The 25,591-nt window shown below is 39.7% G+C and overlaps 1 protein-coding gene across 3 annotated transcripts in view; it reads right to left on the bottom strand.

Moving 5' to 3' along the window:
- Window positions 1–25,591, bottom strand: part of KIZ (kizuna centrosomal protein) — a 134,130-nt gene that overhangs the window by 65,819 nt on the left and 42,720 nt on the right. For 2 of the 3 annotated variants that reach the window (XM_087853777.1, XM_045776813.2), the window contains 2 exons: window positions 18,835–19,480; window positions 18,145–18,466 (listed from right to left, as the gene is read on the bottom strand). In XM_087853777.1, the coding sequence (XP_087709903.1) occupies window positions 18,145–18,466; window positions 18,835–19,480 (968 nt within the window). The remainder of the gene's footprint in view (window positions 1–18,144; window positions 18,467–18,834; window positions 19,481–25,591) is intronic. The other variant, XM_087853776.1, reaches the window with a different exon arrangement.

Below are 25,591 nucleotides of genomic sequence, written 5' to 3'. Positions count from 1 at the left end.
TATTAAACACAACAACATTCTGAAACAGCATATTGTACATGTCAGCAGACAGTCATGGGTTTAGAAGGCTCTCTAGTAACCGCACACAGCAAAACAAGAAAGTATTGTGTGCAATCTAAAGAGACAAATTGTTAGAAGACTTGAGAGGGCTCGTACAGGGATAAAAGATGAAATGGAAGGGGAGAAAACCTTCCAAGTAACAGATTAAAAGGAGAAAAGGCAAATAAATAAATAAATAAATGGGAAAAGGCAAACCAAATTAGGAAGGCCTTGGCCAAAGCAACCCATTTCATAATTAAAACTGAAAGGGACCAAATGATATCTGGTTTCCTTGGTCTTCAGAAAAGAAGCAGAAGTCAGTGGAAGTGATGATGAAGGAGAAGGGAGAGGGGAAACACGGCAGGCTTTGGGTGCTGATACCATCTCTTGACAGGGTGGGGCAACCAGGGGTGTTCACTCTGTGATAAATAATCAAACAGTATATCATGATTTTTTCACTTTTCTATGTGTATGCTATACTTCAATAATATTTATTTTTAAAAGTGCATATGGCAAGGACTTCAGCTTCTCCTAATGGCATCCTAGGTAATGCAGGTGAAGCCTTGCACCAAAAACATGTATTTGGAAAATTTCCTTGATAGCATTAGAGAGAGAGGTAATGAAGAATTACAGATCAACATGTAGAAAAAAGGAAATTCAGAGAAATGAACCTAATATGTGGGGCAACTTTTCTTTGAAGGGCATGTGCCAATTCCAGAACAGGGGATTGAGAGACTGAGAAGCTGAGCAGAGCTTTAGACAACCCCACAGAGTTGGAGAATAAAAACTGACATTCAGGTTTACTAAAGAAGGGAACCCTAATAAATCACCCACACTTTGAACTGGAACCTCAAAGGGCTACTTCCTACAGATAAGGGTGAAACAGAATAGTCTGGTGGTCAAAGGAACCAAAATCTGGCTCCAAACCATCAAAATCCTCATACCTGGATGAAAGAATCCAGGATTGCTTCTGCCCCAGATACCTGCCAGAAGTATTCTGCCTCTTCAGAGGAGGAGAACTTCCTAGGTCTGAAATCACTTTGAAAATGCTCCTATACAATAGCCACTCAAAAATTACTAGAGATTTGAGAAAAACAAGACAGTGATTAAAAACCAAAAGAAACAAAATAAAATAAACCTGCAGGGAGTAAATGGGGGTACAGTCTAAGGTACTTACACTGTCCAGGAAGAATGTAAAAATACAAATTAACAATAGATTTTGAGAGGTCAGAAACTTATAGACCAAAAATTAGTGGATACACAGGTTAGAACTATGTAATTAATAAGTTTGAGCTACTGGAAACATACAGAACTCTACACCTAACAAAGGGTTGAATATACTTTCTTTTCAAGCACACATGAGCATTTATAAAAAACTGGCCATTACTGTGACCAATCAACCAAGGCCAAGAGTAGATGCTGTTCAGAGTACATTCTCTGCCAAAAATATGATAAAACTGGATACCTAAAATAAAAAGATAATCCCTCTTTCTCCCAATGTTTAAGAACTTAAAAAAAATCACTTCTAAATAATGTCTGTGTCAAAGAAGAAAGTTTAATACTTATTTACATTTAGATAATTAAATTAAAATATTTAAAACTGAATGACATTGATAGTGTTACTTGTCAAAACCAGCGGGGCTGGGGTGCCTGGGTGGCTCAGTCGTTAAGCATCTGCCTTCGGCCTGAGGTCATGATCCCAGGGTCCTGGGATTAAGCCCCACATCGGGCTCCCTGCTCAGCGGGAAGCCTGCTTCTCCCTCTCCCACTCTCTGCTGGTGTTCCCTCTCTCACTGTGTCTCTCTCTGTCCAATAAATAAATAAAATCTTAAAAAAAAAAAAAAAAGCCAGTGGGGTCCAAGTCAAGCAGTACTTAGAGGGAAATTTAAAGCCTTGGCAAAAGAACCACATAATAAAACCAAAGAAAGAAATAAAGGAATAATAAAGATATTAGAAATGAATGAGATTTTTAAAAAAGCAATAGATGGGATCAAATCTGATTTGAAGAAATTAATAAAATAGACAAATCTCATGCAGGGTTGATTGATAAAAAAATAGGGCAGATATAAAATTATGAATGAGAAAAGGAGCATAATTATTGACACAGTAGAAATTTTTAAAATATAAAATAGGCCCACATATTTGAAAACTTAGAAAATGGATCTATTTCTAGCATAACATACATTTGCAAATTGACTCAAGATGAATGAAAACATAAATATACACATGAGCATTTAATAACAATAAGTAATCAAATAAAAATTGATGGAATCTTCATTGGTAGACCTGTCTTGCAAAAAATGTTTAAAGAAGTTCTTCGTGCTGTAACCTCACAAGTGCTTCTCAGTATTCCCCAGGCCAGTCTTCGCTACAGGTCACTCACCTCTTCTGACCCAGGCCAGCAGATAGGATGGGATGGCTGGTAAGGGCTAAGGAATCAGGTTCAAGATAGCCAATGGATTTTTTTTTTATTTGTTTGTTTTTAATCTCCTGCATAGATACCAAGTAACAATGACTGTGATTAATGATCAGGTATCAGAACTACTGCCCTCTTGGAAATCTGATTCTGGACTTCTCAACTTTTAACTAAAGTAGGGCTAAGGGAAGTCTCAGATTTTTCAGACCAAAATAGATTAGCTAAAACAAGAGGCATAGGCATAACTGGAGAATGATGTGTCAAGCAGAACATGAAGAAGATACACTGATGGCCCCACCTGCTGGCACTAGGTTATTTTTCCAGAAGTGTAATGCACAACCTTACTTTGGGAACAAAGGCCAGAATCTGTGGGGTAGCGAGAAAAAGCTCAGGGGGCCACCTGCACTGAAGGTTAGAGGTCATGTCCAGGAAAAACAAGTGACGGTAGTGAAGAAAAAAAGCAACCGAGATATCTGAAGGCATCCTCACATCTGAAGCAATGCTGAATTTATAAGTATGTTTCCAGTTCCTCTTAAAGTGAATCTAGGATAAATTCTAAAGGAACACAGTTATAACCTATGACTCCTGACAATGTGATTTCCAGTAGCAAACCTTTCTCAGATATAAGAACTTCCTTACTACGTTTAACTTTGAAGAGGGGCTAAATTAATATCATTGGATGAGATTTGATCTATGTGATCACATTTTTATGACCTTGAGAAACCAAGGCTTCATTTGACTTAACTTAAAAGGTAGCATTACATTTTGCTTTCAGTCATACTCCAGGGGGAGAAAAAACAAAGCAACTTCGCAAGTACTTTGTTCAAGAGTGAAGAAAGTTAGCACTTCAGCAGCTTATTTGAGACTGGAAGGCACAAAAATCAATGTGGACAGAGCAAAAGGTCAAATTGCCACGGTTTGGTTTTCTTTTCTTTTTCTAATTAAAGAAACTAATTTGGTTCCTGAACTTCTTTATTCAACCTTATGACGTATTATCCTTGGTGACACTCCAGTTATTTAGGCAGGAGAGGATTACTGGGACACAGTCCAACGTACCAGTTAGGACTGCAGACTGTGGACCTAGGCAGCCGAGTTCAAGTGCACTGAGACACTTTGTGACTTTGAACATAACCTGTCTATGTCTGCTTCCTCCTCTGTAAAATGGCAGTGATAATAGGAATAAATGGATTACAAAGCTGTTATAACACTGCCTGGCACAGAGTTGGTGCTATTAAAGGATGCCATCGTATTTATGATTGTGATTTCGGTGATAGAGCACAGAAATTAAGAGCATGAATTCTGGAATCTATCAGTATGGATGCTAGCTGTACTTCTTCTTTTTTTTTTTTTTTTTATTAATAATGATTTTTTATTATATTATGTTAGTCACCATACAGTACATCCCCTGTTTTCGATGCAAGGCTCGATGATTCATTAGTTGTGTATAACACCCAGTGCACCATGCAATATGTGCCCTCCTTACTACCCATCACCAGTCTATCCCATTCCCCCACCCCCCTCCCCTCTGTAGCCCTCAGTTTGTTTCTCATAGTCCATAGTCTCTCATGTTTCATTCCCCCTTCTGATTACCCCCCCTTTCTTTATCCCTTTCTTCCCCTACTGATCATTCTAGTTCTTATGTTCCATAGATGAGAGAAATCATATGATAGTTGTCTTTCTCTGCTTGACTTATTTCACTAAGCATTATCTCCTCCAGTGCCGTCCATGTTGTAGCAAATGTTGAGAACTCATTCTTTCTGATTGCTGAGTAATATTCCATTGTATATATGGACCACAACTTCTTAATCCAGTCATCTGTTGCAGGGCATCTCGGCTCCTTCCACGATTTAGCTATTGTGGACATTGCTGCTATGAACATTGGAGTGCATATGGCCCTTCTCTTCACTACGTCTGTATCTTTGGGGTAAACACCCAGTAGTGCAATGGCTGGATCATAGGGTAGCTAGCTGTACTTCTGACTAGCTTTGTGACCTGGGAAGGTTACTTGATCTTTCTAAATGCTGCCTGAAACACTGCACTTGGCACCTACAGCACAACTTCTAGATTCTCCTTGTTCTTCCCTGCAGGCTGTCTTAGATTCCTTTGCTGGTTCCCGTTATCTTCCTGACCTTGAATATGGGTCAAGCTTGGGCTGTTTTCCTATTTATAATCACTCCCTAATGGTTTCAGGGTATATGATTTAAAAATGCATTTATACTCTGATGACTCAGTAAAGTTGCATAATACAAAAACAAAATACAAAAAATCAGTTTTGTTTTTATATAACACACAACTCAAAAAGGAAATTAAATAAACAACCCCATTGACAATAGAATCAAAAAGATAAAATACTTAGAAATAAACTTAACCAAAGTGGCAAAAGACCCATGCACTGACATCACAAAACATTGTTGAAAGACATTAAAGGAAACACAAATAAATGGAAAGACATCTCATGCTCATGCATTGGAAGACTTAATATTGTTAAAATGTTCACACTACCCCAAAATGATCTACAGATTCAATACGATCCCTATCAAAATCCTAAGGGCATTTTTTACAGCAATAGAAAAAACAATCCTAATTCATATGGAACTACAAAGGACGCTGAACAGCCAAAATATACTGAGAAAAAAGAACAAAGCTGGAGGACTCACACTTCCTGACTTCAAAGCATATTACAAAGCTACAGTAATCAAAACAGTATGGTAATGGCAGAAAACAGATATATAGCCAAATGGAATAGAACAAAGAGCCCAGAAACAAATCCACACATATGGAGTCAACTGATCTTTGTTCAAGAACATACAATGGGGAGAAGACAGTCTCTTCAACAAATGGTGATGGGAACACTGGACATCCCCAAGCAAGGATGAAATTGGACCCGAATCTATATCACACACAAAAGTCAACTGAAAATGTATTGAAAATGTAAACATAAGAACTGAAACTGTAAAACTCCTAGAAAAAAACATAGGGAAACAGCTTCCTGACATTGGTCTTAGCAATTACTTCTTGGGTATGACACCAAAAGCACAGGCAATAAAAGCAAAAACAGAAAAGCAGGAACATATCGAACTAAAAAACTTCTACATGGCAAAGGAAATAGCCAACTGAGTGAAAAAGAATCCTATGGAATGGGAGAAAATATCTGCAAAACACATATATGATAAGGGCTTAACATCCAAAATATATAAGGAACTCCTATAACTCAACTGCAAAAACCAAATAACCCAATTTAAAAATGGGCAAAAGATTTGAATAGATATTTCTCAAAAGAAGACATTCAAATGATCAAGAGATATATAACAGGGTGTTCAACGCCACTTATCATCATGTAATTGCAGATCAAGACCACAATGAGACAACACTTCAACGCTTGTTAGAATGGCCATTATTTCAGAGGGGAGGGGGAAAGCAAATAGAAAAAGCAAGTTTTTGTGAGGACATAGAGAAACTAGATCCTTGTGTACTTTTGATAGGAGTGTAAAACGTTGCAGCCACTATGAAAAACAGTATGGAGGTTCCTCAAACAATTAAAAATAGAACTATCATATGATCCAACAATCCCACTTCTGGGTATTTATCCAAAAGAACTGAAATCAGGATCTCAGAGAGAGAGCATCACTCCAATGTTCACTGCAGCATTATTCACAATAGCCAAGAGGTGGGAAAAAACTAAATGTCATAGACAGGTGAGTGGATAAAGAAAATCTAGTATATATACAGAATGGAATATTATTTAGCCATTAAAAGAAATCCTGTCAGATGCTGTAGGATCTGAACATGGATGAAGACTGAGGACTTTTGCTACATGAAATAAACCAATCACAGGAGGACAAATACTGCATGATTCCATTTATATAAGATATATAAAGTAGTCAACTTCAGAAGCAGAAAGTAGAATGGTGGCTTCCTGGGCTTTGTAAGATGAGCATAAAGTTTCAGTTATTCAAGATGGAAAAGTTCCAGAGATATGCTATATAATATTGTACTCAGAGTCAACAATACTATGAAATTAAAAATACAACTTTTCAACAAATGATGTTAAAACATCCATATGCTAAAAAAAGGGGGGGGGAATCTAGAAACTTGATAAAAATTAGCTCAAAATGGATCACAGTCCTAAATGTAAAACACAAAACTTAAAACTTCTAGAAGATAACATAGGAGAAAACCTAGATGACCTTGGATTATGGCTATAACTTTTTAGATACAACACCAAAGGCATGATCCATGAACGAAATAATTGATAAGCTAGACTTCATTATAATTAGAAACTTATGCTCTACGAAAGGTTCACAGAAAACCGCCAGGGAAAGCTGCCAGAGAACAAAAGCCCGGAAATACCAGCTCACATTGTGCCCATCCCCATCCCCCCTCACAGGGGACAGGGCAACTCTACCCAAACAGGGTTGCCTGAGTATCAGCGTGGCAGGCCCCTCCCCCAGAAGGCAGGTTGAAAAATCAAGAAGCCCACATCTCTAAGGTCCCTATAAAACAAGTGCACACTGCCTGGGTCCAGGTCAGTAATTTGGGCTCTGCGCAACCCCGCAACCTCTCCTCATCAGAATGACGAGAAGGAGAAACCCTCAGCAAAGAAAAGAGACAGAGACTGTGGCCTCTGTCACAGAAATGATGGATATGGATATAACCAAATTGTCAGAAATGGAGTTCAGAGTAACAATGGTAAAGATGATGTGTGGGCTTGAAAAAATTATTAACAAAAATATTAATGAGAATATAGAATCTCTAAGGGCAGAAATAAGAGTGAATGGGGCAGAACTTAAAAATGCTATGAATCAACTGCAGTCTGAACTAGATGCTCTGACGGCCAGGGTAAATGAGGCAGAAGAACGAATTAGTGAATTGGAGGATGGGATGGTAGAAGAGAAAGTTAAAACAGAAACTTGGCTCAAAAAAATCCAATCTCAAGAATGTAGATTATGGGAGATTACTGACTCAATGAAATGTTCCAATGTCAGCATCATCGGCATCCCTGAGGGGGTGGAGAAATAGAGAGGTCTAGATGAGATATTTGAACAAATTGTAGCTGAGAACTTCCCTAATCTGGCAAAGGAAACAAGCATTCGCGTCCAAGAGGCACAGAGGACCCCTCCCAAGGTCAACCATGGCAAACCTACACCACATCACGTCATAGTGCAATTCGCAAATATTAGACCCAAGGATACAGTATTGCAAGCGGCCAGGGCGAAACGATTTCTCACGTACAGAGGTAAAAATATCAGAATAACATCAGACCTGTCTACACAGACCTGGCAAGAGAGGAAGGGTTGGCAGGGTATTTTGAAAGCTACATCCGAGAAGAACATGCAGCCAAGGATCCTTTATCCAGCAAGGCTGTCATTCAGAATTGATGGAGACATAAGGACCTTCCAGGATTGGTAGACACTGACCAAATTCGTAACCATGAAACCAACCTTACAGGAGATATTAAGGGGGGTTCTATAAAAGTAAAAAGGCCCCAAGAGTGATACAGAACAGAAAGTTACAATCTACAGAAACAAAGACTTCACAGGCAACATGACATCATTAAAATCATCTCTCTCAATAATCACTCTCGATGTGAATAGCCTAAATGCTCCCATAAAATGCCACAGGGTTGCAGACTGGATAAAAAGACATGACCCATCCATTTGCTGTCTACAAGACACTCATCTTGAACCTAAAGATACATCCAGACTGAAAGTGAAGGGATGGAAAACCATTTTTCATGCCAATGGACCTCAAAAGAAAGCTGGGGTAGTAATTCTCATATCAGACAGATTAGATTTTAAACTAAAGACTGTTGTTAGAGATACAGAAGGACGCTATATTATTCTTAAAGGATGTATCCAACAAGTGGATATGACGATTATAAATATCTATGCCCCCAACAGGGGAGCAGCTAGATACACAAGCCAACTCTTAACCAGAATAAAGAGACATATAGATAATAATACGTTAATAGTAGGGGACCTCAACACTCCACTATCAGCAATAGACAGATCACCTAAGCAGAAAATCAACAAAGAAACAAGAGCTTTGAATGACATATTGGACCAGATGGACCTCATAGATATATACAGAACCCTATACCCAGAACAACAAACACTCATTCTTTTCGAATGCACATGGAACTTTCTCCAGAATAGACCATATACTAGGTCACAAAACAGGTCTCAACCGATACCAAAAGACTGAGATTATTCCCTACATATTCTCAGACCACAATGCTTTGAAATTGGAACTCAATCACAAGGAAAAATTTGGAAGAAACTCAAACACTTGGAAACTAAGAACCATCCTGCTCAAGAATGATTGGGTAAACCAGGAAATTAAAAATCAATTTAAACAATTTATGGAGACCAACGAGAATGAAAACACATCGGTCCAAAACCTATGGGACACTGCAAAGGCAGTCCTAAGGGGAAAATATATAGCCATCCAAGCCTCACTCAAAAGAATAGAAAAATCTAAAATGCAGTTTTTATATTTTCACCTCAAGAAGCTGGAGCTGGAACAGAAGAACAGGCCTAACCCACACACAAGAAGGCAGTTGATCCAGATTAGAGCAGAGATCAATGAATTAGAAACCAGGAGCACAGTAGAGCAGCAACAGAACTAGAAGCTGGTTCTTTGAAAGAATAAATAAGATCGATAAGCCACTGGCCAGACTTATTCAAAAGAATAGAGAAAGGACCCAAATTAATAAAATTATGAATGAAAGGGGAGAGATCACAACCAACACCAATGAAATAGGAAGGATCATTAGAAACTTTTATCACCAGCTTTATGCCAATAAATTAAACAACCTGGAAGAAATGGATGCCTTCCTGGAAACCTATAAACTACCAAGACTGAAACAAGAAGAAATTGATTATTTAAACAGACCGATTAATTATGAAGAGATTGAAGCAGTGATGAAAAAACCTCCCCCAAAAACAAGAGTCCAGGGCCCGATGGATTCCTCGGGGAATTCTACCAAACATTCAAAGAAGAAATAATACCTATTCTCCTGAAGCTGTTTCAAAAAATAGAAACAAAAGGAAAACTACCAAACTCATTCTATGAGGCCAGTATTACCTTGATCCCCAAACCAGGCAAAGACCCCATCAAAAAGGAGAATTACAGACCAATATCCCTGATGAATATGGACGCCAAAATTCTCAACAAGATCCTAGCTAATAGGATCCAACAGTACATTAAAAGGATTATCCATCATGACCAAGTGGGATTCATACCTGGGATGCAAGCGTGGTTCAACATTCACAAATCAATCAGTGTGATAGATCATATCAACAAGAAAGAGTCAAGAACCATATGATCCTCTCAATTGATGCAGAAAAAGCATTTGACAAAATACAGTATCCTTTCCAGATTAAAACACTTCGGAGTGTAGGGGTAGAGGGTACATTCCTCAATTTCATAAAAACCATCTATGAAAAGCCCACAGCGAATATCATTCTCAATGGGGAAAAGCTGAAAGCCTTTCCCTTAAGATCAGGAACATGACAAGGATGCCCACTCTCGCCATTATTATTCAACATAGTACTAGAAGTCCTTGCAACAGCAATCAGACAACAAAAAGGGATAAAAGGTATCCAAATTGGCAAAGAAGAAGTCAAACTCTCTCTCTTCGCAGATGACATGATACTCTATATGGAAAACCCAAAAGACTCTACCCCCAAACTACTAGAACTTATAGGGCAATTCAGTCATGTGGCGGGATACAAAATCAATGCTCAGAAATCAGTTGCATTTCTATACACGAACAATGAGACTGAAGAAAGAGAAATCAGGGAATCTATTCCATTTACAATAGCACCAAAAATCAGACGTTATCTCGGAATTAACTTAACCAGAGACGTAAAGGATCTATATTCTAGAAATTACAAATCACTCTTGAAAGACATTGAAGAAGACACAAAAAGATGGAAAAATATTCCATGCTCATGGATCGGAAGAATTAACATAGTTAAAATGTCTATGCTACCCAGAGCAATCTACACTTTCAATGCCATCTCGATCAAAATACCAATGACATTTTTCAAAGAACTGAAACAAACAGCCCTTAAATTTGTGTGGAACCAGAAAAGGCCCCGAATTGCCAAGGAATTGTTGAAAAGTAAAAACAAAGCTGGGGGCATCACGTTGCCAGATTTCAAGCTATACTACAAAGCTGTGATCACAAAGACAGCATGGTACTGGCACAAAAACAGACACACAGACCAATGGAGCAGAATAGAGAACCCAGAAATGGACCCTCGGCTCTTTGGGCAACTAATCTTTGACAAAGCAGGAAATAACATCCGGTGGAAAAAAGACAGTCTCTTCAATAAGTGGTGCTGGGAAAACTGGACAACTACATGCAAAAGAATGGAACTTGACCACTCTCTCACACCATACACAAAGATAAACTCCAAATGGATGAAAGACCTCGATGTGAGACAGGAATCCATCAAAATCCTAGAGGAGAACATAGGCTACAACCTCTTTGACATCGGCCACGGCAACTTTTCTCATGACACATCTCCAAATGCAAGAGAAACACTAGAAAAAATGAACCTGTGGGACTTCATCAAGATAAAAATCTGTACAGCCAAGGAAACAGTCAAAAAAAACTAAGAGGCAGCCCACAGAATGGGAGAAGATATTTGCAAATGACACTACAGATAAAAGACTGGTTCCAAGATCTACAAAGAACTTCTCAAACTCAATACATGGGAAACAAATAATCAAATCAAAAAATGTGCAGAAGATATGAACAGACACTTTTCCAATGAAGACATACAAATGGCTAACAGACACATGAAAAAATGTTCAAAATCATTAGCCATCAGGGAAATTCAAATCAAAACCACATTGAGATACCACCTTATGCCAGTTAGAATGGCAAAAATTGACAAGGCAGGAAGCAACAAATGTCGGAGAGGATGTGGAGAAAGGGGATCCCTCTTACTCTGTTGGTGGGAATGCAAATTGGTACAGCCACTTTGGAAAACAGTGTGGAGGTCCCTTAAAAAGTTAAAAATTGAGGGGCGCCTGGGTGGCTCAGTCATTGGGCGTCTGCCTTTGGCTCAGGGCGTGATCCCCGTGTTGTGGGATCGAGCCCCACATCAGGCTCCTCTGCTGGGAGCCTGCTTCTTCCTCTCCCACTCCCCCTGCTTGTGTTTCCTCTCTCACTGGCTGTCTCTCTGTCAAATAAATAAATAAAATCTTTAAAAAAAAAAGTTAAAAATTGAGCTACCCTATGATCCAGCAATTGCGCTACTGGGTATTTACCCCAAAGATACAGACATAGTGAAGAGAAGGGCCATATGCACCCCAATGTTCATAGCAGCATTGTCCACAATAGCTAAATCGTGGAAGGAGCCAAGATGCCCTTCAACAGATGACTGGATTAAGAAGATGTGGTCCATATATACAATGGAATATTACTCAGCGATCAAAAATAATGATTTCACAACATTTGCAGCAACATGGACAGGACTGGAGGAGATAATGCTAAGTGAAATAAGTCAAGCAGAGAAAGACAATTATCATATGGTTTCACTCATTTATGAAACATAAGAAATAGGAAGATCGGTAGAAGAAAGGGAAGAATGAAGGGGGGGGTAAACAGAATGGGGAATGAACCACGAGAGACTATGCACTCTGGGAAACAAACTGAGGGCTTCAAAGGGGAGGGGGGTGGGGGACTGGGATAGGCCACTGATGGGTATTAAGAAGGGCAAGTATTGCATGGTGCACTGGGTGGTATACACAAGTAATGAATCATGGAACATTACATCAAAAAGTAGGGATGTACTGTATGGTGGCTAACATAAGAAAAAATTATTAAAAAAAAAAACAAAAAATACTGGGCAAAAGAACTGAACAGGTACCTCATCAAAGAAGATACACAAATAGTGAATAAGAATATGAAAAGATGCTCAACATTATACACCAGTAGGAAACTGTAAATTAAACAAATATATCATTGTATACCTATTAGAAGATTTAAAAATTTTAAAAAATTGACAATACCATAGGGTGACAATGATATGGAACAAGAACTCTCATTCATTGCTGGTGGGAATGCAAAATGGTACAACCACTTGGGAAGACAGTTTAGCAGTTTCTTACAAAGCTAAACACAGTCTTACCACATGATTTGGCAATTACACTCCTTGGTATTTACCCAAATGAGTTTAAAACATGTCTATACAGAAACCTGCACACAAATGTCTACAGCAGATTTATTCATAATTGACAAAATGTGTAAGTCAAAAAGATGTCCTTAAGTAGATGAATGGATAAATAAACTGCGGTATATTCAGGTAACAAAAATATTCAGCACTAAAAAAGAATGAGTTACCAAACCATAAAAAGGCAAGAAGGAATTTAAAATGCATGTTGTTTAGTGAAAGAAGTCAATTTGAGAAGGCTACATACTGAGCAATTCCAAGGAGATGACATTCTGGAAAAGGCAAAACTATAGAGACAACAGAAAGATCAGTGGTGACCAGGGATTTGGGTGAGTAGGGAGGAAAGAGAGATGAGTAGACAGAGCATAAGGGATTTTCAGGCAGTGAAAGTATTCTGTATGATACTGTAAATATGCATATATGACATTATGCATCATAAACAAAGCAAAACCAAGAAATCCTCAATACATTGCTTTATTCACCAGAGAAACACCGTTTGCATGAGAAGCTGCTTGTTAAGTAATGCAGATGTGCCCACCCACTTTTCTAGGTCCCTACCAGTCTACCATGTTCCATCCCTGCTTACCTGCATGTGGCCATGTGTTAAAAATGCACTTGCTCAGATGGTGAGAGTATAGGGCAAGAGAAAGCATAGGTCAGCAGCTGGGCTCCAGTCCAGATGGTTCCTGGGCCACTCACTTTGCCACCCCAACACCATATGTTCCCACACTGGACCCTGAACACATCTGATTCAGCCTGCCTTGGGTCAATATGGCTGGTGACTTCTACCCACACAATTCTTGCAAAGATAGAATCTTTGATTCCAATTCTTCAACTGGATTGTATTAATTTTCTATTGCTGCATAACAAATTTCCATAAATTCTGCACCTACTACAAACTTATCTCACAGTTCTTGTTGGTCAGATGCCTGGGTCTAGGTTAGTGGGTCTTTTTCTTTAAAAGAGATTTATTTATTTGAGAGAGAGAGTATGTGGGCGTATAAGTGGGTGGAGAAGCAGAGGGAGAGGAAGAGAGAGAATCTCAAGCAGAGTCCCCCCTGAGGGCAGAGTCCAACACAGGGCTGGATTTCACAGCCCTGAGATCATGACCTGAGCCAAAACCAAAAGTTAGATGCTCAACCGAATGAGCCATCCAGGCGCCCCTAAGCGAGGGCAGTCTTATGCTCAGTCTCACCATGCAGAAATCAAGGTGGTGGCCAGATCTGCAATCTTGTTCAACTCTGGGTCTCCTCCAAGCTCACTGGCTGTTGGCAAATGAATTTCCTGGAAACCACTTCCTGCCATGTGGCCTTCTCCACAAATGGCAGTTTGCTTTTTCAAGACAAATAGGAGAGTATATCAGCTGCTTTGAATCTCTGATTTCATAAGGACCCTTTTAAAGGCTGATCTGCTTACGTCAGGCCCACTCTGGAAAACTCCTTTTTGATTAGCTCAAAAGCAACTGATTTGGGGCTTTACCATATTTGCAAAATCCTTCAGGTCTGTCATATAACATAGACGAATCGTGGGAGGGAAATCCATCAGATGCACAGTCCCACTCACTCTCAAGGCAAAGGGATTATACAGAGTGCACGCCAGGAGGCAGGACTCTTGGGAGCCACCTCAGAATTCTGCCAACCTCATAGATGATTAGTTTTCTGATGAAACTAATCATGTCAGATTAATTCTCCTAAGTAAAGTTACTCACCATACTACCCTTCAGCAGTTGTATAAAAGGTAGAAAATGAGCTCTAAATTCATTAACCTGATATTCTAGACCTGTTCCTGGCTATGCCTCAGGCACCAGTTTAAGTTTTTACTTCAAGGAGTCCTGTTCAGTGAGCCCTCCCTTGCCTTCTGTGCTCTCTGCATCTAGACTCTTCCTCCAGTCCTAACTCGCCTCTTTCCACCTCCTTCTTACTCAAGGCCTCAACAGCCTTCAAGATGCTGCATCAACACCTGTGCAAAACCTTTCCTGCCCTTTGGACTCACGCTGAGCTTATCTTCATTCGAATTTATCCTAAAGTACTATGGTCACTTGCAAAAAGTGACCATAAACTGCCCTTCCCTATGTGCACACCCCCCCTTTTGTAATGTGACTCTGCCACTTATCCTATCAAGAGGTGGACCTCTTCACTTTAACACCTGCTGACTCTGGGCTGGAACCTGTGACTTTCTTTAGACACAGGACACTAGCGAATGTGACTCAGGCAGATACTCTAAAAGCACCCGGGCCCTGGGGCTTGCTGTCTTGCTGTCTTAGGAACTCCGCTACCACCACCAGGTGACAGGGTAAAGTACTCTCCTGGATGAATAGGGGCACATGGCCAAATTATCCCTGTGGCCCCAACTGACGGTGGGCCAACCACCTGACACATGAAAAGTAATAAATGTCTGGTGTTTTAAGTCATGGAGCTTTGTACCAATGTTTGCAGCAAGCTATTTACTCTTAAAGAAGAACAAGATTCTAGGTCGTCCTTTTTGACAACATATTTTTTCTCAGCTTCATTTTAGTATGCTTTCTTGTGAGAAGGGTTAATTATAACATGTGATGAAGGAATTGTGCATGAAGCACAGCCTGGTTTTCAATATCTGGAAGTATCCACGGGATTGGGTCATGAAGCTTCTCAAAAACACTTGGCTTTTAGGTAGAAGCAACCCAAGTGTTCATCAACAGATGAATGGATATACAAAATGTGGTATATCCATACACTGGAATATTATTTAGCCATAAAATAGAATGAAGTTCTGATACTTGCAACAATATGTATGGACCTTAAAGACCTTATGCTAACTGAAATAAGCCAGACACAAAAGGTCAAATATTGTATAACTACCAATAGAAGAGACAAATTCATAGACAGAAAGTAGACTAGAGGGAGAGTTACTGCTTACTGATTATGGAGTTTATATTTGGGGTGAGGAACAATTTTGGAAATAGTGGTGACGGCTACACAGTATGGTGAATATCACTAAATTATATGCTTAAGATGGTACCTTTTAAATTTTTTTCATATTATAGCACAATTTCTACAAATCAGTAATGTAATATGCCCCAAACCCTTGAACTGTACACTTCAAATGGGTGGACTGTATGGTATGTGCATTATATTTCAAAAAAGCCAATTTTTTCTAAAGAAAACAAACAAAAACCAAACAACACAAAAATAATCCCTGGCTTCGTTTTTCCCCTCAGATGGAAGCTATTAAGCATACTGTACTCCTCTTTCCCCCTTTATTGCGAGGAAGCTAAAGACCAAGTTTTATCTCCAAACACAGCAAGTCAGCTGGCACAAAGATGTGCTAAATCATAATAACTATCATTATCAGAGGTGCCAGTCTTCTGTTCGTATCTTCCTATGTGTCTGCCTTTGTCCCACCTCCTCATCTTTGTTAACGAAAATTCATTCAAATGACTTTTCTCCAAGCTCTCAAAAGACCCTGAAGTAAACTGAGATAATAAACCTTTGAGGTCACAGTGTCAGCTCTGTAAATATGATTATAGCTCCAGATTAATAATTAACCCTCAGAGCAAAGAACAGTAGCTCATGCAAAGAATAAATAAGAGAAAGTAGGGCCTCAAAAGCAGTGGGAATGTCAGCAGGTTAACCAGCATCATTTAAAACCACTTCCAACCTATCCGTGGGGGGTACATTCACCACAAAAAATCAAGAGGCTCAAATCTGATAGCACAGACATCAACCAGTGCTGACTGACCTTTCATTTTGGGGGCGTTCTTTTAAGGTAAATATCTAAAAATTCCCCAAATGCCCATATTTCCCAATAAATTTTGGAAAACCATATACCCCAATTCCAAGGAGGTTGGCTTTAAGGTCATAGGAAAAAAGGCATTCATAAAGGAAAAAAGGAGATAGAATGCTCTTACTTCCACACATATACTCAATGTTTTTCATCTCAGAAAAAGACTGAATCCTGAGTAAGTACACTAGTCCCCAAGTTAGCCTACCAAAGTACTAACTTGGCCAATGAATTGCTATAAAAAGAAGCCTGTGAATACAAAACCTAAAATAGATTATTTCATCTCTAGTAATACAGTTTCTGATGAGGTAGTATGTAATACCTGTACCTCTTTGATGGGAGAGAAGTATTATAACTAGAAAAATCCATTTGGCTTGCCTCCGCTATAAACCAGGACATGAAACTTCTCAGTTCTTCCATCCGTAGTGCAACTACTTTGTACTTTGGGGTGCTCTTAATAAATATTTCTTGAATGCCAGCTTGGAGTCAATCAGCCTACAATTAAACTTTTCACATAAGTAGATTATGAATGGTAAAAAGCAATATATTGAAAAGGACGACAGTGCTCTAAAAGAGAATATATACCCTGATATGCAAGAATGCCCACTTAGCTTTTCAATGTTGCTGAGATGGTTGAAAAGAAAGAGTGATACCATTGCAGTATAAAAGAAAGTTCTGGAGGTAGTGTGGAGGCTGCGGAGGCAGGCTGTATAGAAGGTCTGCCCCAATGCCTCAAATGTCACGCCTATGTCCCTCGTCTTGGTTTCTTCATTTTTAAAAGACGAAATCTACCTTAGGTTGTTTACTTAGGTTCCTTCTACCCCTACAAGAGATGTAATGCTATTTTTTTATTGCAGAATTGGTTTTCTAACAGTGTCCATACTCTCTATACAAATCAGTAGTAAAAAGTCATAATGAACTTTCATGAGTTGGATATTATTTTTTTAAACATTGATTTATTTGAGACAGAGAGAGAGTACATGCGTGAGTGGGGGGAGGGGTAGAAAGAAAGAATTTTTCAAGCAGACTCCCCACTGAGCACAGAGCCCGAAGGAAGCTAAGCCGGCTCTACCTCACAACCCATGAGATCACGACCTGAGCCGAAACCAAAAGTTAGACTCTCAACCAACTGAGCCACCCAGGCGCCCCTATGACGTGGCTATTGTAAGTGCTCAGAATGTATAACACTGATGTTGTTCCTATTTAACATTATAGATTCCAGTGTCCTCATATTTACATTCAGAAAAGGAAAGCTGACTTAGAAATACTCTTAGCAGAACTCGTAAACTCATATTTAACCGTAAGACACCGTGGCAAGGAATAGAAGGATTAAGCAAATTAATTGGATACAAAGTTCTTAGCCTCTAAAGCTGAACTCCTAGTAAGTTTAACTATTTGTCACCTTCTGTGTTACCACAACTTCAAAATGATTTATTTTCTAAAAGGCTGGAAAGCAGGATGTGGGGGGAATGACTTATAAATTAACTAGGGATTGTCTGGATATAATTATAAACTGCCAATCACCATGATTCAATGATATTCAGACTTTTCAAGCTATTTCATTAAAAAAAAGAAAAGAAAGAAAATTAGACCTTATCTAAAAGACTGTTTATGAGACTTAAGGAACTTACACATCCATGGCTGAGGGTTCAATAATACATTCCCAGTGGAATGGTCTCTAAAAATGTTTATAATTAAAAACAGAAGAGTAAAAAAAAAAAAAAAAAAAGAATGGCTTACTCTTTTGTTGGTGAGTTAGTGGAGGATTCCTTTTCTGAATCAGGAGAGCTTAGGGTTTGCAAAATACAATTATGTTTTTCAGTGGATAGGGCCTCTCTTTCTTGCTCAGAGTGGATTAATTTTAAGGCCTCTATTCCATCTTCTCCCTCCATCTTGTCACTCGGATTTGGCTGTGGTTCTGGACTCTTGAAAATGAGATCATCTTCACTTACAGAGACTGTGAGGTCACTGCTGCTGCTGCTGCTCAAACTTTCCTCCTCCTGCTCTTCCTGCATTTTTCTGAAGGGTTTCTGTGACTCTGGGTCCCCGGGAGGAAGATGATCTATAAGAGGGGATATGAATAGATTATTGATCACTAACTTCAGGAAGAAGTGAGGTAAACATGTTCTGCCTCCCAGGTGGAATTACTCAGCTAAAAACATGTAGAAACAATCCACAACTAATTATAGTATGTGAAAAATCATTAAAAATATCACAGTGGGTTTTAAAATCAGCAAATTAGCTTGCAAAAATATTTCCATGCCTATATTCAAGAATTCATTAGAATGGAATTTGTTGGCCAAGTCACTGGTTTGCTTTTTTGACAGAGAGAAAATTAAAGAGCATATGTTGTTCTTACATAAGACCACTACCACCCCCAAAACTAAACACCAACAAAAATCAGCAAACAATATCAGCCTCTCACCCCACCTGAGATACCTTCCCAAGCAGAATCCTTCTCTTGAGAACACTTATTTTCAGATGCACAGTATTCGGAGACTGATATCGGAGAGACTGGCGGTCTGGCTCTTTCTTCCTTGACTTCAATATGTTCCTGTGTCAGTATTTCTCCCTCTGATCCCTCTGATCTGCTGGAACTGTCACACTTTAAATCAGTGGTTCTGTTCTCTGGACTTAATCTTTCCTGTAACGGGGAATGGAGTTCAGCAGACTTTTTGCCTTCAGATAAACTACTCTCACTGTGACGTGTGTTGCTTCCTATCTGCAAGCAATGACTTTGCTCCTCCTCAGACAATGCGCTGGCTGTGACTGGCGTTTCCTCACCAATCTGAAGAGATGTCTTTCCATCTATTTTGTCAGACTTATTTAAGCACTGTGTGTCACTATTAGTCTGTACTACATAGCTGTCTGTCACATTACTGCTCTGGGCTGTCTGTCGGTGTGAATGTGGGTCAGGAATTGAAAAGTTCTTTGTGGGCTGGGGAGATTTCTGCTCTGTACTGAAACCTCCAATGCTTGAGACAGCTGACATCTGGCGGCCCATAAAGATTGTTGCTGGTTGATACAATCCTCTTGACATGGCTGTCCCCGAGTTAATTCCTGCCTGCCTTGCAACCTGTGACACCAAAAGACATGTGAGTTAAACATCTTGTGGAAAAACAATTAGGTTGTTTAGGTCATTCTCAGAAATGAAATGAGTAAAAGGAAGCATGACCATTGAAACCAACACCGACCTCGTTTTCTAAAACTCACAGCTTCCACAAAATAAGTCAGAAAAACCGTACAGTCCATACTAGTTAATTTTAACAACAATACTGGTTCACAAAACAAATATTGTCCAGTATCTATGGAATCTTTATTTTTCAAAAACAGATGCACACATTGTACAACTATGTGAAACTACTTAATGTCACTGAATTTTAGCCATGGCTAAAATGGTGAATTTTATGTTATATATATTTTACCACAATTTAAAAAAAAACCTGAGAGTTCTAACCATTTTTCACAGAGAAGCTTGGATTTAATAGAGCTAGGGAGATACTAGCCAAAAGAAGAGAGAGAGGGAGGGAGGAAGAGATACATACAAAGGACTATAGGAGGTTTCAAAACTATTTCTAGCATTATGTGTAATATTAAAAAAACTTCAAAAATAATCACATTCAGGATTACATTAAAATATACTCCATTTGTGCAAAATAATCCTAGTTGCCAAACTGCAAATAACAACAGTTTTTCCTGAACATCTTCAAGTAATTTTAAACACATGTAAAGCAATTTAAATTTATTGTCATGTTATATGCAATTGATGAATTACTGAACTCTACACCTGAAACTAATGATATACTATATGTTAACTAATTGAATTTAAGTAAAATAAAAGAAAATGAAATAATAAATTTACTGTGTATGGGGGAGAATGAGCATTGTCTCTTCCTTAAAAAGAGAGGAGGCTGGGATAAAAGGGGGGAAGTGTTGGATGTAGCCACAGAAGCAATTGGTTCAGTGGCTTGATCAAGGACACACAATGGGAAGTACAACTGGAAGTAACAATAATGAAGCCTTGAGGAAGTTAAGTACTTTTCTTCTAAAGGGACCAAAGCATCTCTACATACGCAATAGCATTTAGTTCACAGAGCCCTACAGAACAGATAGGGGAGATGTATTTGCAACTCTTCTGTGGATGGGAAAATCTGAGGCTCAAATTTTGAGAGAAAATGTTACACACACAACTGAAACAGAATCCAGGTCTTGCTTCTCTTCAAATATACTGTCCCTCCCTGAAACCATAAAACTTCTAGAAAACACAGGCAGTAATCACTTTGCCATGAGCCTTAGCAACAGTTTTCTAGATATGTCTGCCTCCTCAGGCAGGGTAAACAAAAGCAAAAGTAAACTACTGGGACTATACCAAAATAAGCTTATGCACAGTGAAAGAAATCATCAATAAAACACAAAGGCAACCTACTGAATGGGTGAAGATGATATGCAAATGATATATCTCATAAGGGGTTAATATCCAAAATACATAAAGAACTTTTACAACTCAACACCAAGAAACCAAATAATCTGATTAAAAATGGGCAGAGGGCCTGAACAGACTTTTTTCAAAGAAGACATATAGATGGCCAACAGACGTATGAAAAGATGCTTAACATCACTAATAATCAGGGAAAATGCAAATCAAAACTACAATGAGCTATCACCTCATACCTGTCAGAATGGCTAGAATCAAGAAGACAAGCAAAAACAAGTATTGGCGAGGATGTAGAGAAAAAGAAACAATGTAAACTGGTGCAGCCACTGTGGAAAATAGTATGTTAGTTCCTCAAAAAGTTAAAAATAGAAATACCATATGATCCAGTAATTCCACTACTGGGTATTTACCCAAAGAAAAAAAAAACACTAATTCAAAAAGACATATGCACCCCTATGTTTACTGCACCATTATTTACAATAGCCAAGATATGGAAGCAACCTAAGTTGTCTATTGATAGATAAATGGATAAAAAAGATATAGTGTGTGTGTGTATAAATGGATAAAGAACATATAGTGTATACACACGCATACACGCGCACACACACACACACACACACACTATGGAATATTATTTGGCCATAAAAAAATTAGATCTTGCCATTTGCAACATCACTGATAGAACTAGAGGGTATAATGCTAAGTGAAATAAATCAGACAGAAAAAGACAAATACCATATGATTTCACTCATATGTAGAATATAAAAAATAAACGCACAAACAAGCAATTTTTTTTAAAGCAGAAATAGACCTTTAAATGCAGAGAACTGATGGTTCCCAGAAGGAAGAGGATGGAGGGATGGGTAAAATTGGTGAAGGGGAGTGGGAGGTACAGCTTTCCAGTTATGGAATGGGTAAGTCATGGGGATGAAAGGTTCACCATAGGGAATATAGTTAATGATGTTGTAATAGCATTGTACGGTGACAGATGGTAGCTATACTTGTGGATATGAGTATAGCATAATGCATACAGTTGTTGAATCACCATGTTGTACACCTGAAACTAATGTAACTAATGTAACATTGTGTGTCAACTATACTTCAGTTAAAAGAAGGGGAGGGGCGCCTGGGTGGCACAGCGGTTAAGCGTCTGCCTTCGGCTCAGGGCGTGATCCCGGCGTTCTGGGATCGAGCCCCACGTCAGGCTCCTCCGCTATGAGCCTGCTTCTTCCTCTCCCACTCCCCCTGCTTGTGTTCCCTCTCTCACTGGCTGTCTTTATCTCTATCGAATAAATAAATAAAAAAAATCTTAAAAAAAAAAAAAGAAGGGGAAAAAAGGAGAAATAAATAGCACTAATAAGGGTAACTGCACTGGTAAACATAAAAGACAGCATAACTCTTTCTTTCTCCTATATGATTTAAAAGACAACTGCATCAAGCAATAACTATAAATATATGTGGATGAGCAGCATATAAGATATACAGATATAGTTTGTACTACAATTACACCACAAAAGGAGTGGAAAAGGAATGGAGTATACAGGAGCCAAGTTTTGACATGCTACTAAAGTTAAGTTGATATTAGTCTGAACTAGATTATTATAAGCTAAGATATTAATTATAACACCAGGAAATCCACAGTTACAGAAATGACAGGGAATTAAAATATCACACTAGAAAAAATATATTTAATGCAAAAGAAGGCAGAATGGAGGATTAAAGGAATGAAAAAGATATATAGAAAACAAAGTACAAAATGGCAGAATCAAATTCTACCTTTTTATTATTATTATTTTTTGAGATTTATTTACTTGAGAGAGTGAGAGAGAGGGAGAGGGGGTGAGTAGGGGGAGGGGCAGAGGGAGAGGGAGAGAGAGAATCTCAAGAAGATGCCCCACTGAGCACAGAGCCCGATGTGGGGCTTGATCTCAGGACCCTCAGATCATGACCTGAGCCAAAATCAAGAGTTGGATGCTTAACTGACTGAGCCACCCTGGCACCCCTAAATCCTACCTTTTTAGTAATCACATTAAATTTAAATGGATCAAACACTACAATTAAAGTCAGAGACTGGCAGAATAGATTTTCAAAAAGCCATGACCCAACTATATGCTATCCAAAGTGACTCATTTTAGATTCAAAGACACAAACAGTTTGAAAGAACAGGAAAGGAAAATGGTATATGAACAGAGCCTCACGAAAAAAAAATATACTATGTAGATAGTAACCAAAAGAAAGCTGAAGTGGTTATACTAATATAGACAAAACAGACATTAAGATCTAGACAACTAGACAGAAGATCAATAAGGAAATGGAAGATCTGAACAATTATATACCAACTAGACCTAATGGACATATACAGAAACCTCCATCTACTACCAGCAGAATCCATATTCTCAAGCGCACATGGAACATTCTATGGGATAGACCCATATTTTAGGTAATAAATCAAGTCTCAATACATTTAGGGGGGTTGAAAGTATGTTCTCTGATGACAATGGAATAAAATTAGAAGTCAATAAAAGAAGGAAATTTGGTAAATTCACAAATATGTGGAAATTACAAAACACACTCTTAAATAACTAACGGGTCAAAGAAATTACAAGGCAAATAAGAAGAGTTTGAGTCAAATGAAAAGGAAAATACAACATATTAAAACCAACAAGAAGCAGCACTTAAGAGGAAAATTCATAGTTGTAAAAGCCTATATTGAAAAAGAACTCTAATCAATAGCCTAGCTTTTCATGTTAAAAAATTACAAAAAGAAGGGGCACCTGGGTGGCTCAGTCAGTTGAGCATCCAACTCTTGATTTTGGCTCAGATTGTGGTCTTAAGGTTGTAGGATCGAGCACCGTGTTGAGCTCTGCACTCCGCACAGTCTCCTTGAGATTCCCTCTTTCCCTCTCCCTCTGCTCCCCCCATGCTCATGTGTGCACTCGGGCATGCATGCACTCTCTCTCTCTCTCTCTCTCAAATAGATAAAATCTTTAAAAAAAGAAATTAAAAAAAGAAGAGCCAATTAAATCCAAAGCAAGCAGAAGGAAGGAAATAATAAAGATCAGAGTAAAAGTAAACAAATTAGAGAAGAGAAAAGCAATGTGACAATCAACAAAACCAAAAGTTTATTCTTAGAAAAGATCAACAGATTGACATACCTCTAGCTAGACTAAGAAAAATAAAAAGAAGAATTTAAGTTATCAAAATCAGAAATCAAAGTGAGTACTTTGTTACCAATCTTACAGATATAAAAAAGATTATAAGGGAATACTATGAATAATTGTATGCCAACAAATTAGACAACCTAGATGAATTAGACAAATTCTTAGAAAGACACACACTACTAAAACTGACTCAAGGAGAAAGAGAAAATCTGAATAGACTTGTAGTAAGAAATTGAATTAGTAGTCAAAAAATTTCCCACAAAGAAAAGTCCAGGGCCAGAAGACTTCACTGGTTAATTCCATCAGAGGTTTAAAGAGTTAACACCAGTCCTTCACAAACTCTTCCAAAAACAGGCAAGGAAGAAATACTCCTGGAGAGGGGAGTTAAGATGGCGGAGGAGTAGGGGACCCCTTTTTCAGCCGGTCCCCTGAGTCGAGCTGGATAGGTACCAGACCAGCCTAAATAACCACGGAATCAGCCTGAGACGCAGGATGATGCATCTGGATCTCTACAAATGAACATCTCCAGCGCTGAGTATTGAGGTACCAAGAGGGGAGCTGTAAACCGTGCACGGATATCGGATATCGGAAGATAAACGGAAGGGGGAGGGAGCCGCCGCGTTTGGGCGCCGGGAAGCGGCAGCCACCTGCATAGGGGAGCGGGCTGGACACACAGAGGGCACCCGCGAGAGAGCGGACTGAGACCGGTGAGCCGTGAACGCGCGCGCCACCAGGCATCTCCCGGAACACCGGAATCCCGGTGTGCTCACGGGATCCAGACTGAGACCGGGAACTCCCGGAGCGCGCGCGGGGAGGCTGGCGGCTGGCGGGCCACCTGCACGGGGGAGCGGGCGGACTCGCGGTCGGCACCCGCGAAACAGCAGACTGAGACCCTGAACCGGGTGCGCGCGCCACCAGGCTTCTCACGAAACTCCGGAATCGAGGTGTGCTCACCGGGCATAGACTGAGACCGGGAGACCCGGGAGCGCGCGGGGCGGCCGGTGGCTGGCGGCATTAGAAACACAAAGGACAGAGACGCGCCGGCCCTGGAAGTGAGGGCAGGGACGCCGGGTGTGGGGCGCACATCCCGGGACGCCGCAGGGTTGAGCAGCACCAACAGTAACAGAGTTAAAGTGGCCAGAACAGCAGTGGAGAACGGGCCGCAATCCCTCTGTTCTGTGACAATGCAGCCTCTGCTGCTCTGACCCTCAGAAGAGGCATAGCCGGCCGCCAGGGAAAGCCGCCAGAGAACAAAAGCCTGGAAATACCGGCTCAGAGAGTGCCCATCCCCATCCTCCCTCGCAGGGGACACAGAGACTCTAACCAAACAGGGTTGCCTGAGTATCGGCGCGGCAGGCCCCTCCCCCAGAACACAGAAGGCAGGCTGAAAAATCAAGAAGCCCACAACCGGAGGCGCCTGAGTGGCGCCGTCATTGAGCGCCTGTCTTCGGCTTAGGGCGTGATCCGGCGTTCCGGAAAGGAGTCCCTCATCGGGCTCCTCCGCTGGGAGCTGCTTCTTCCTCTCTCACCCCCCTGCTTCTGTTTCGTTCTTGCTGACTGTCTGTCTCCCTCTCTCAGATAAGTTAATAAA

This window comes from Ursus americanus, chromosome 22 (assembly GCF_024610735.1).
Source record: "Ursus americanus isolate L20-20 chromosome 22, mUrsAme1.1.p, whole genome shotgun sequence".
NCBI classification, from domain to species: domain Eukaryota; kingdom Metazoa; phylum Chordata; class Mammalia; order Carnivora; family Ursidae; genus Ursus; species Ursus americanus.
The sequence above is the reverse complement of the archived record's forward strand: the minus strand, read 5'-3'. Positions and strand labels throughout refer to the sequence as shown.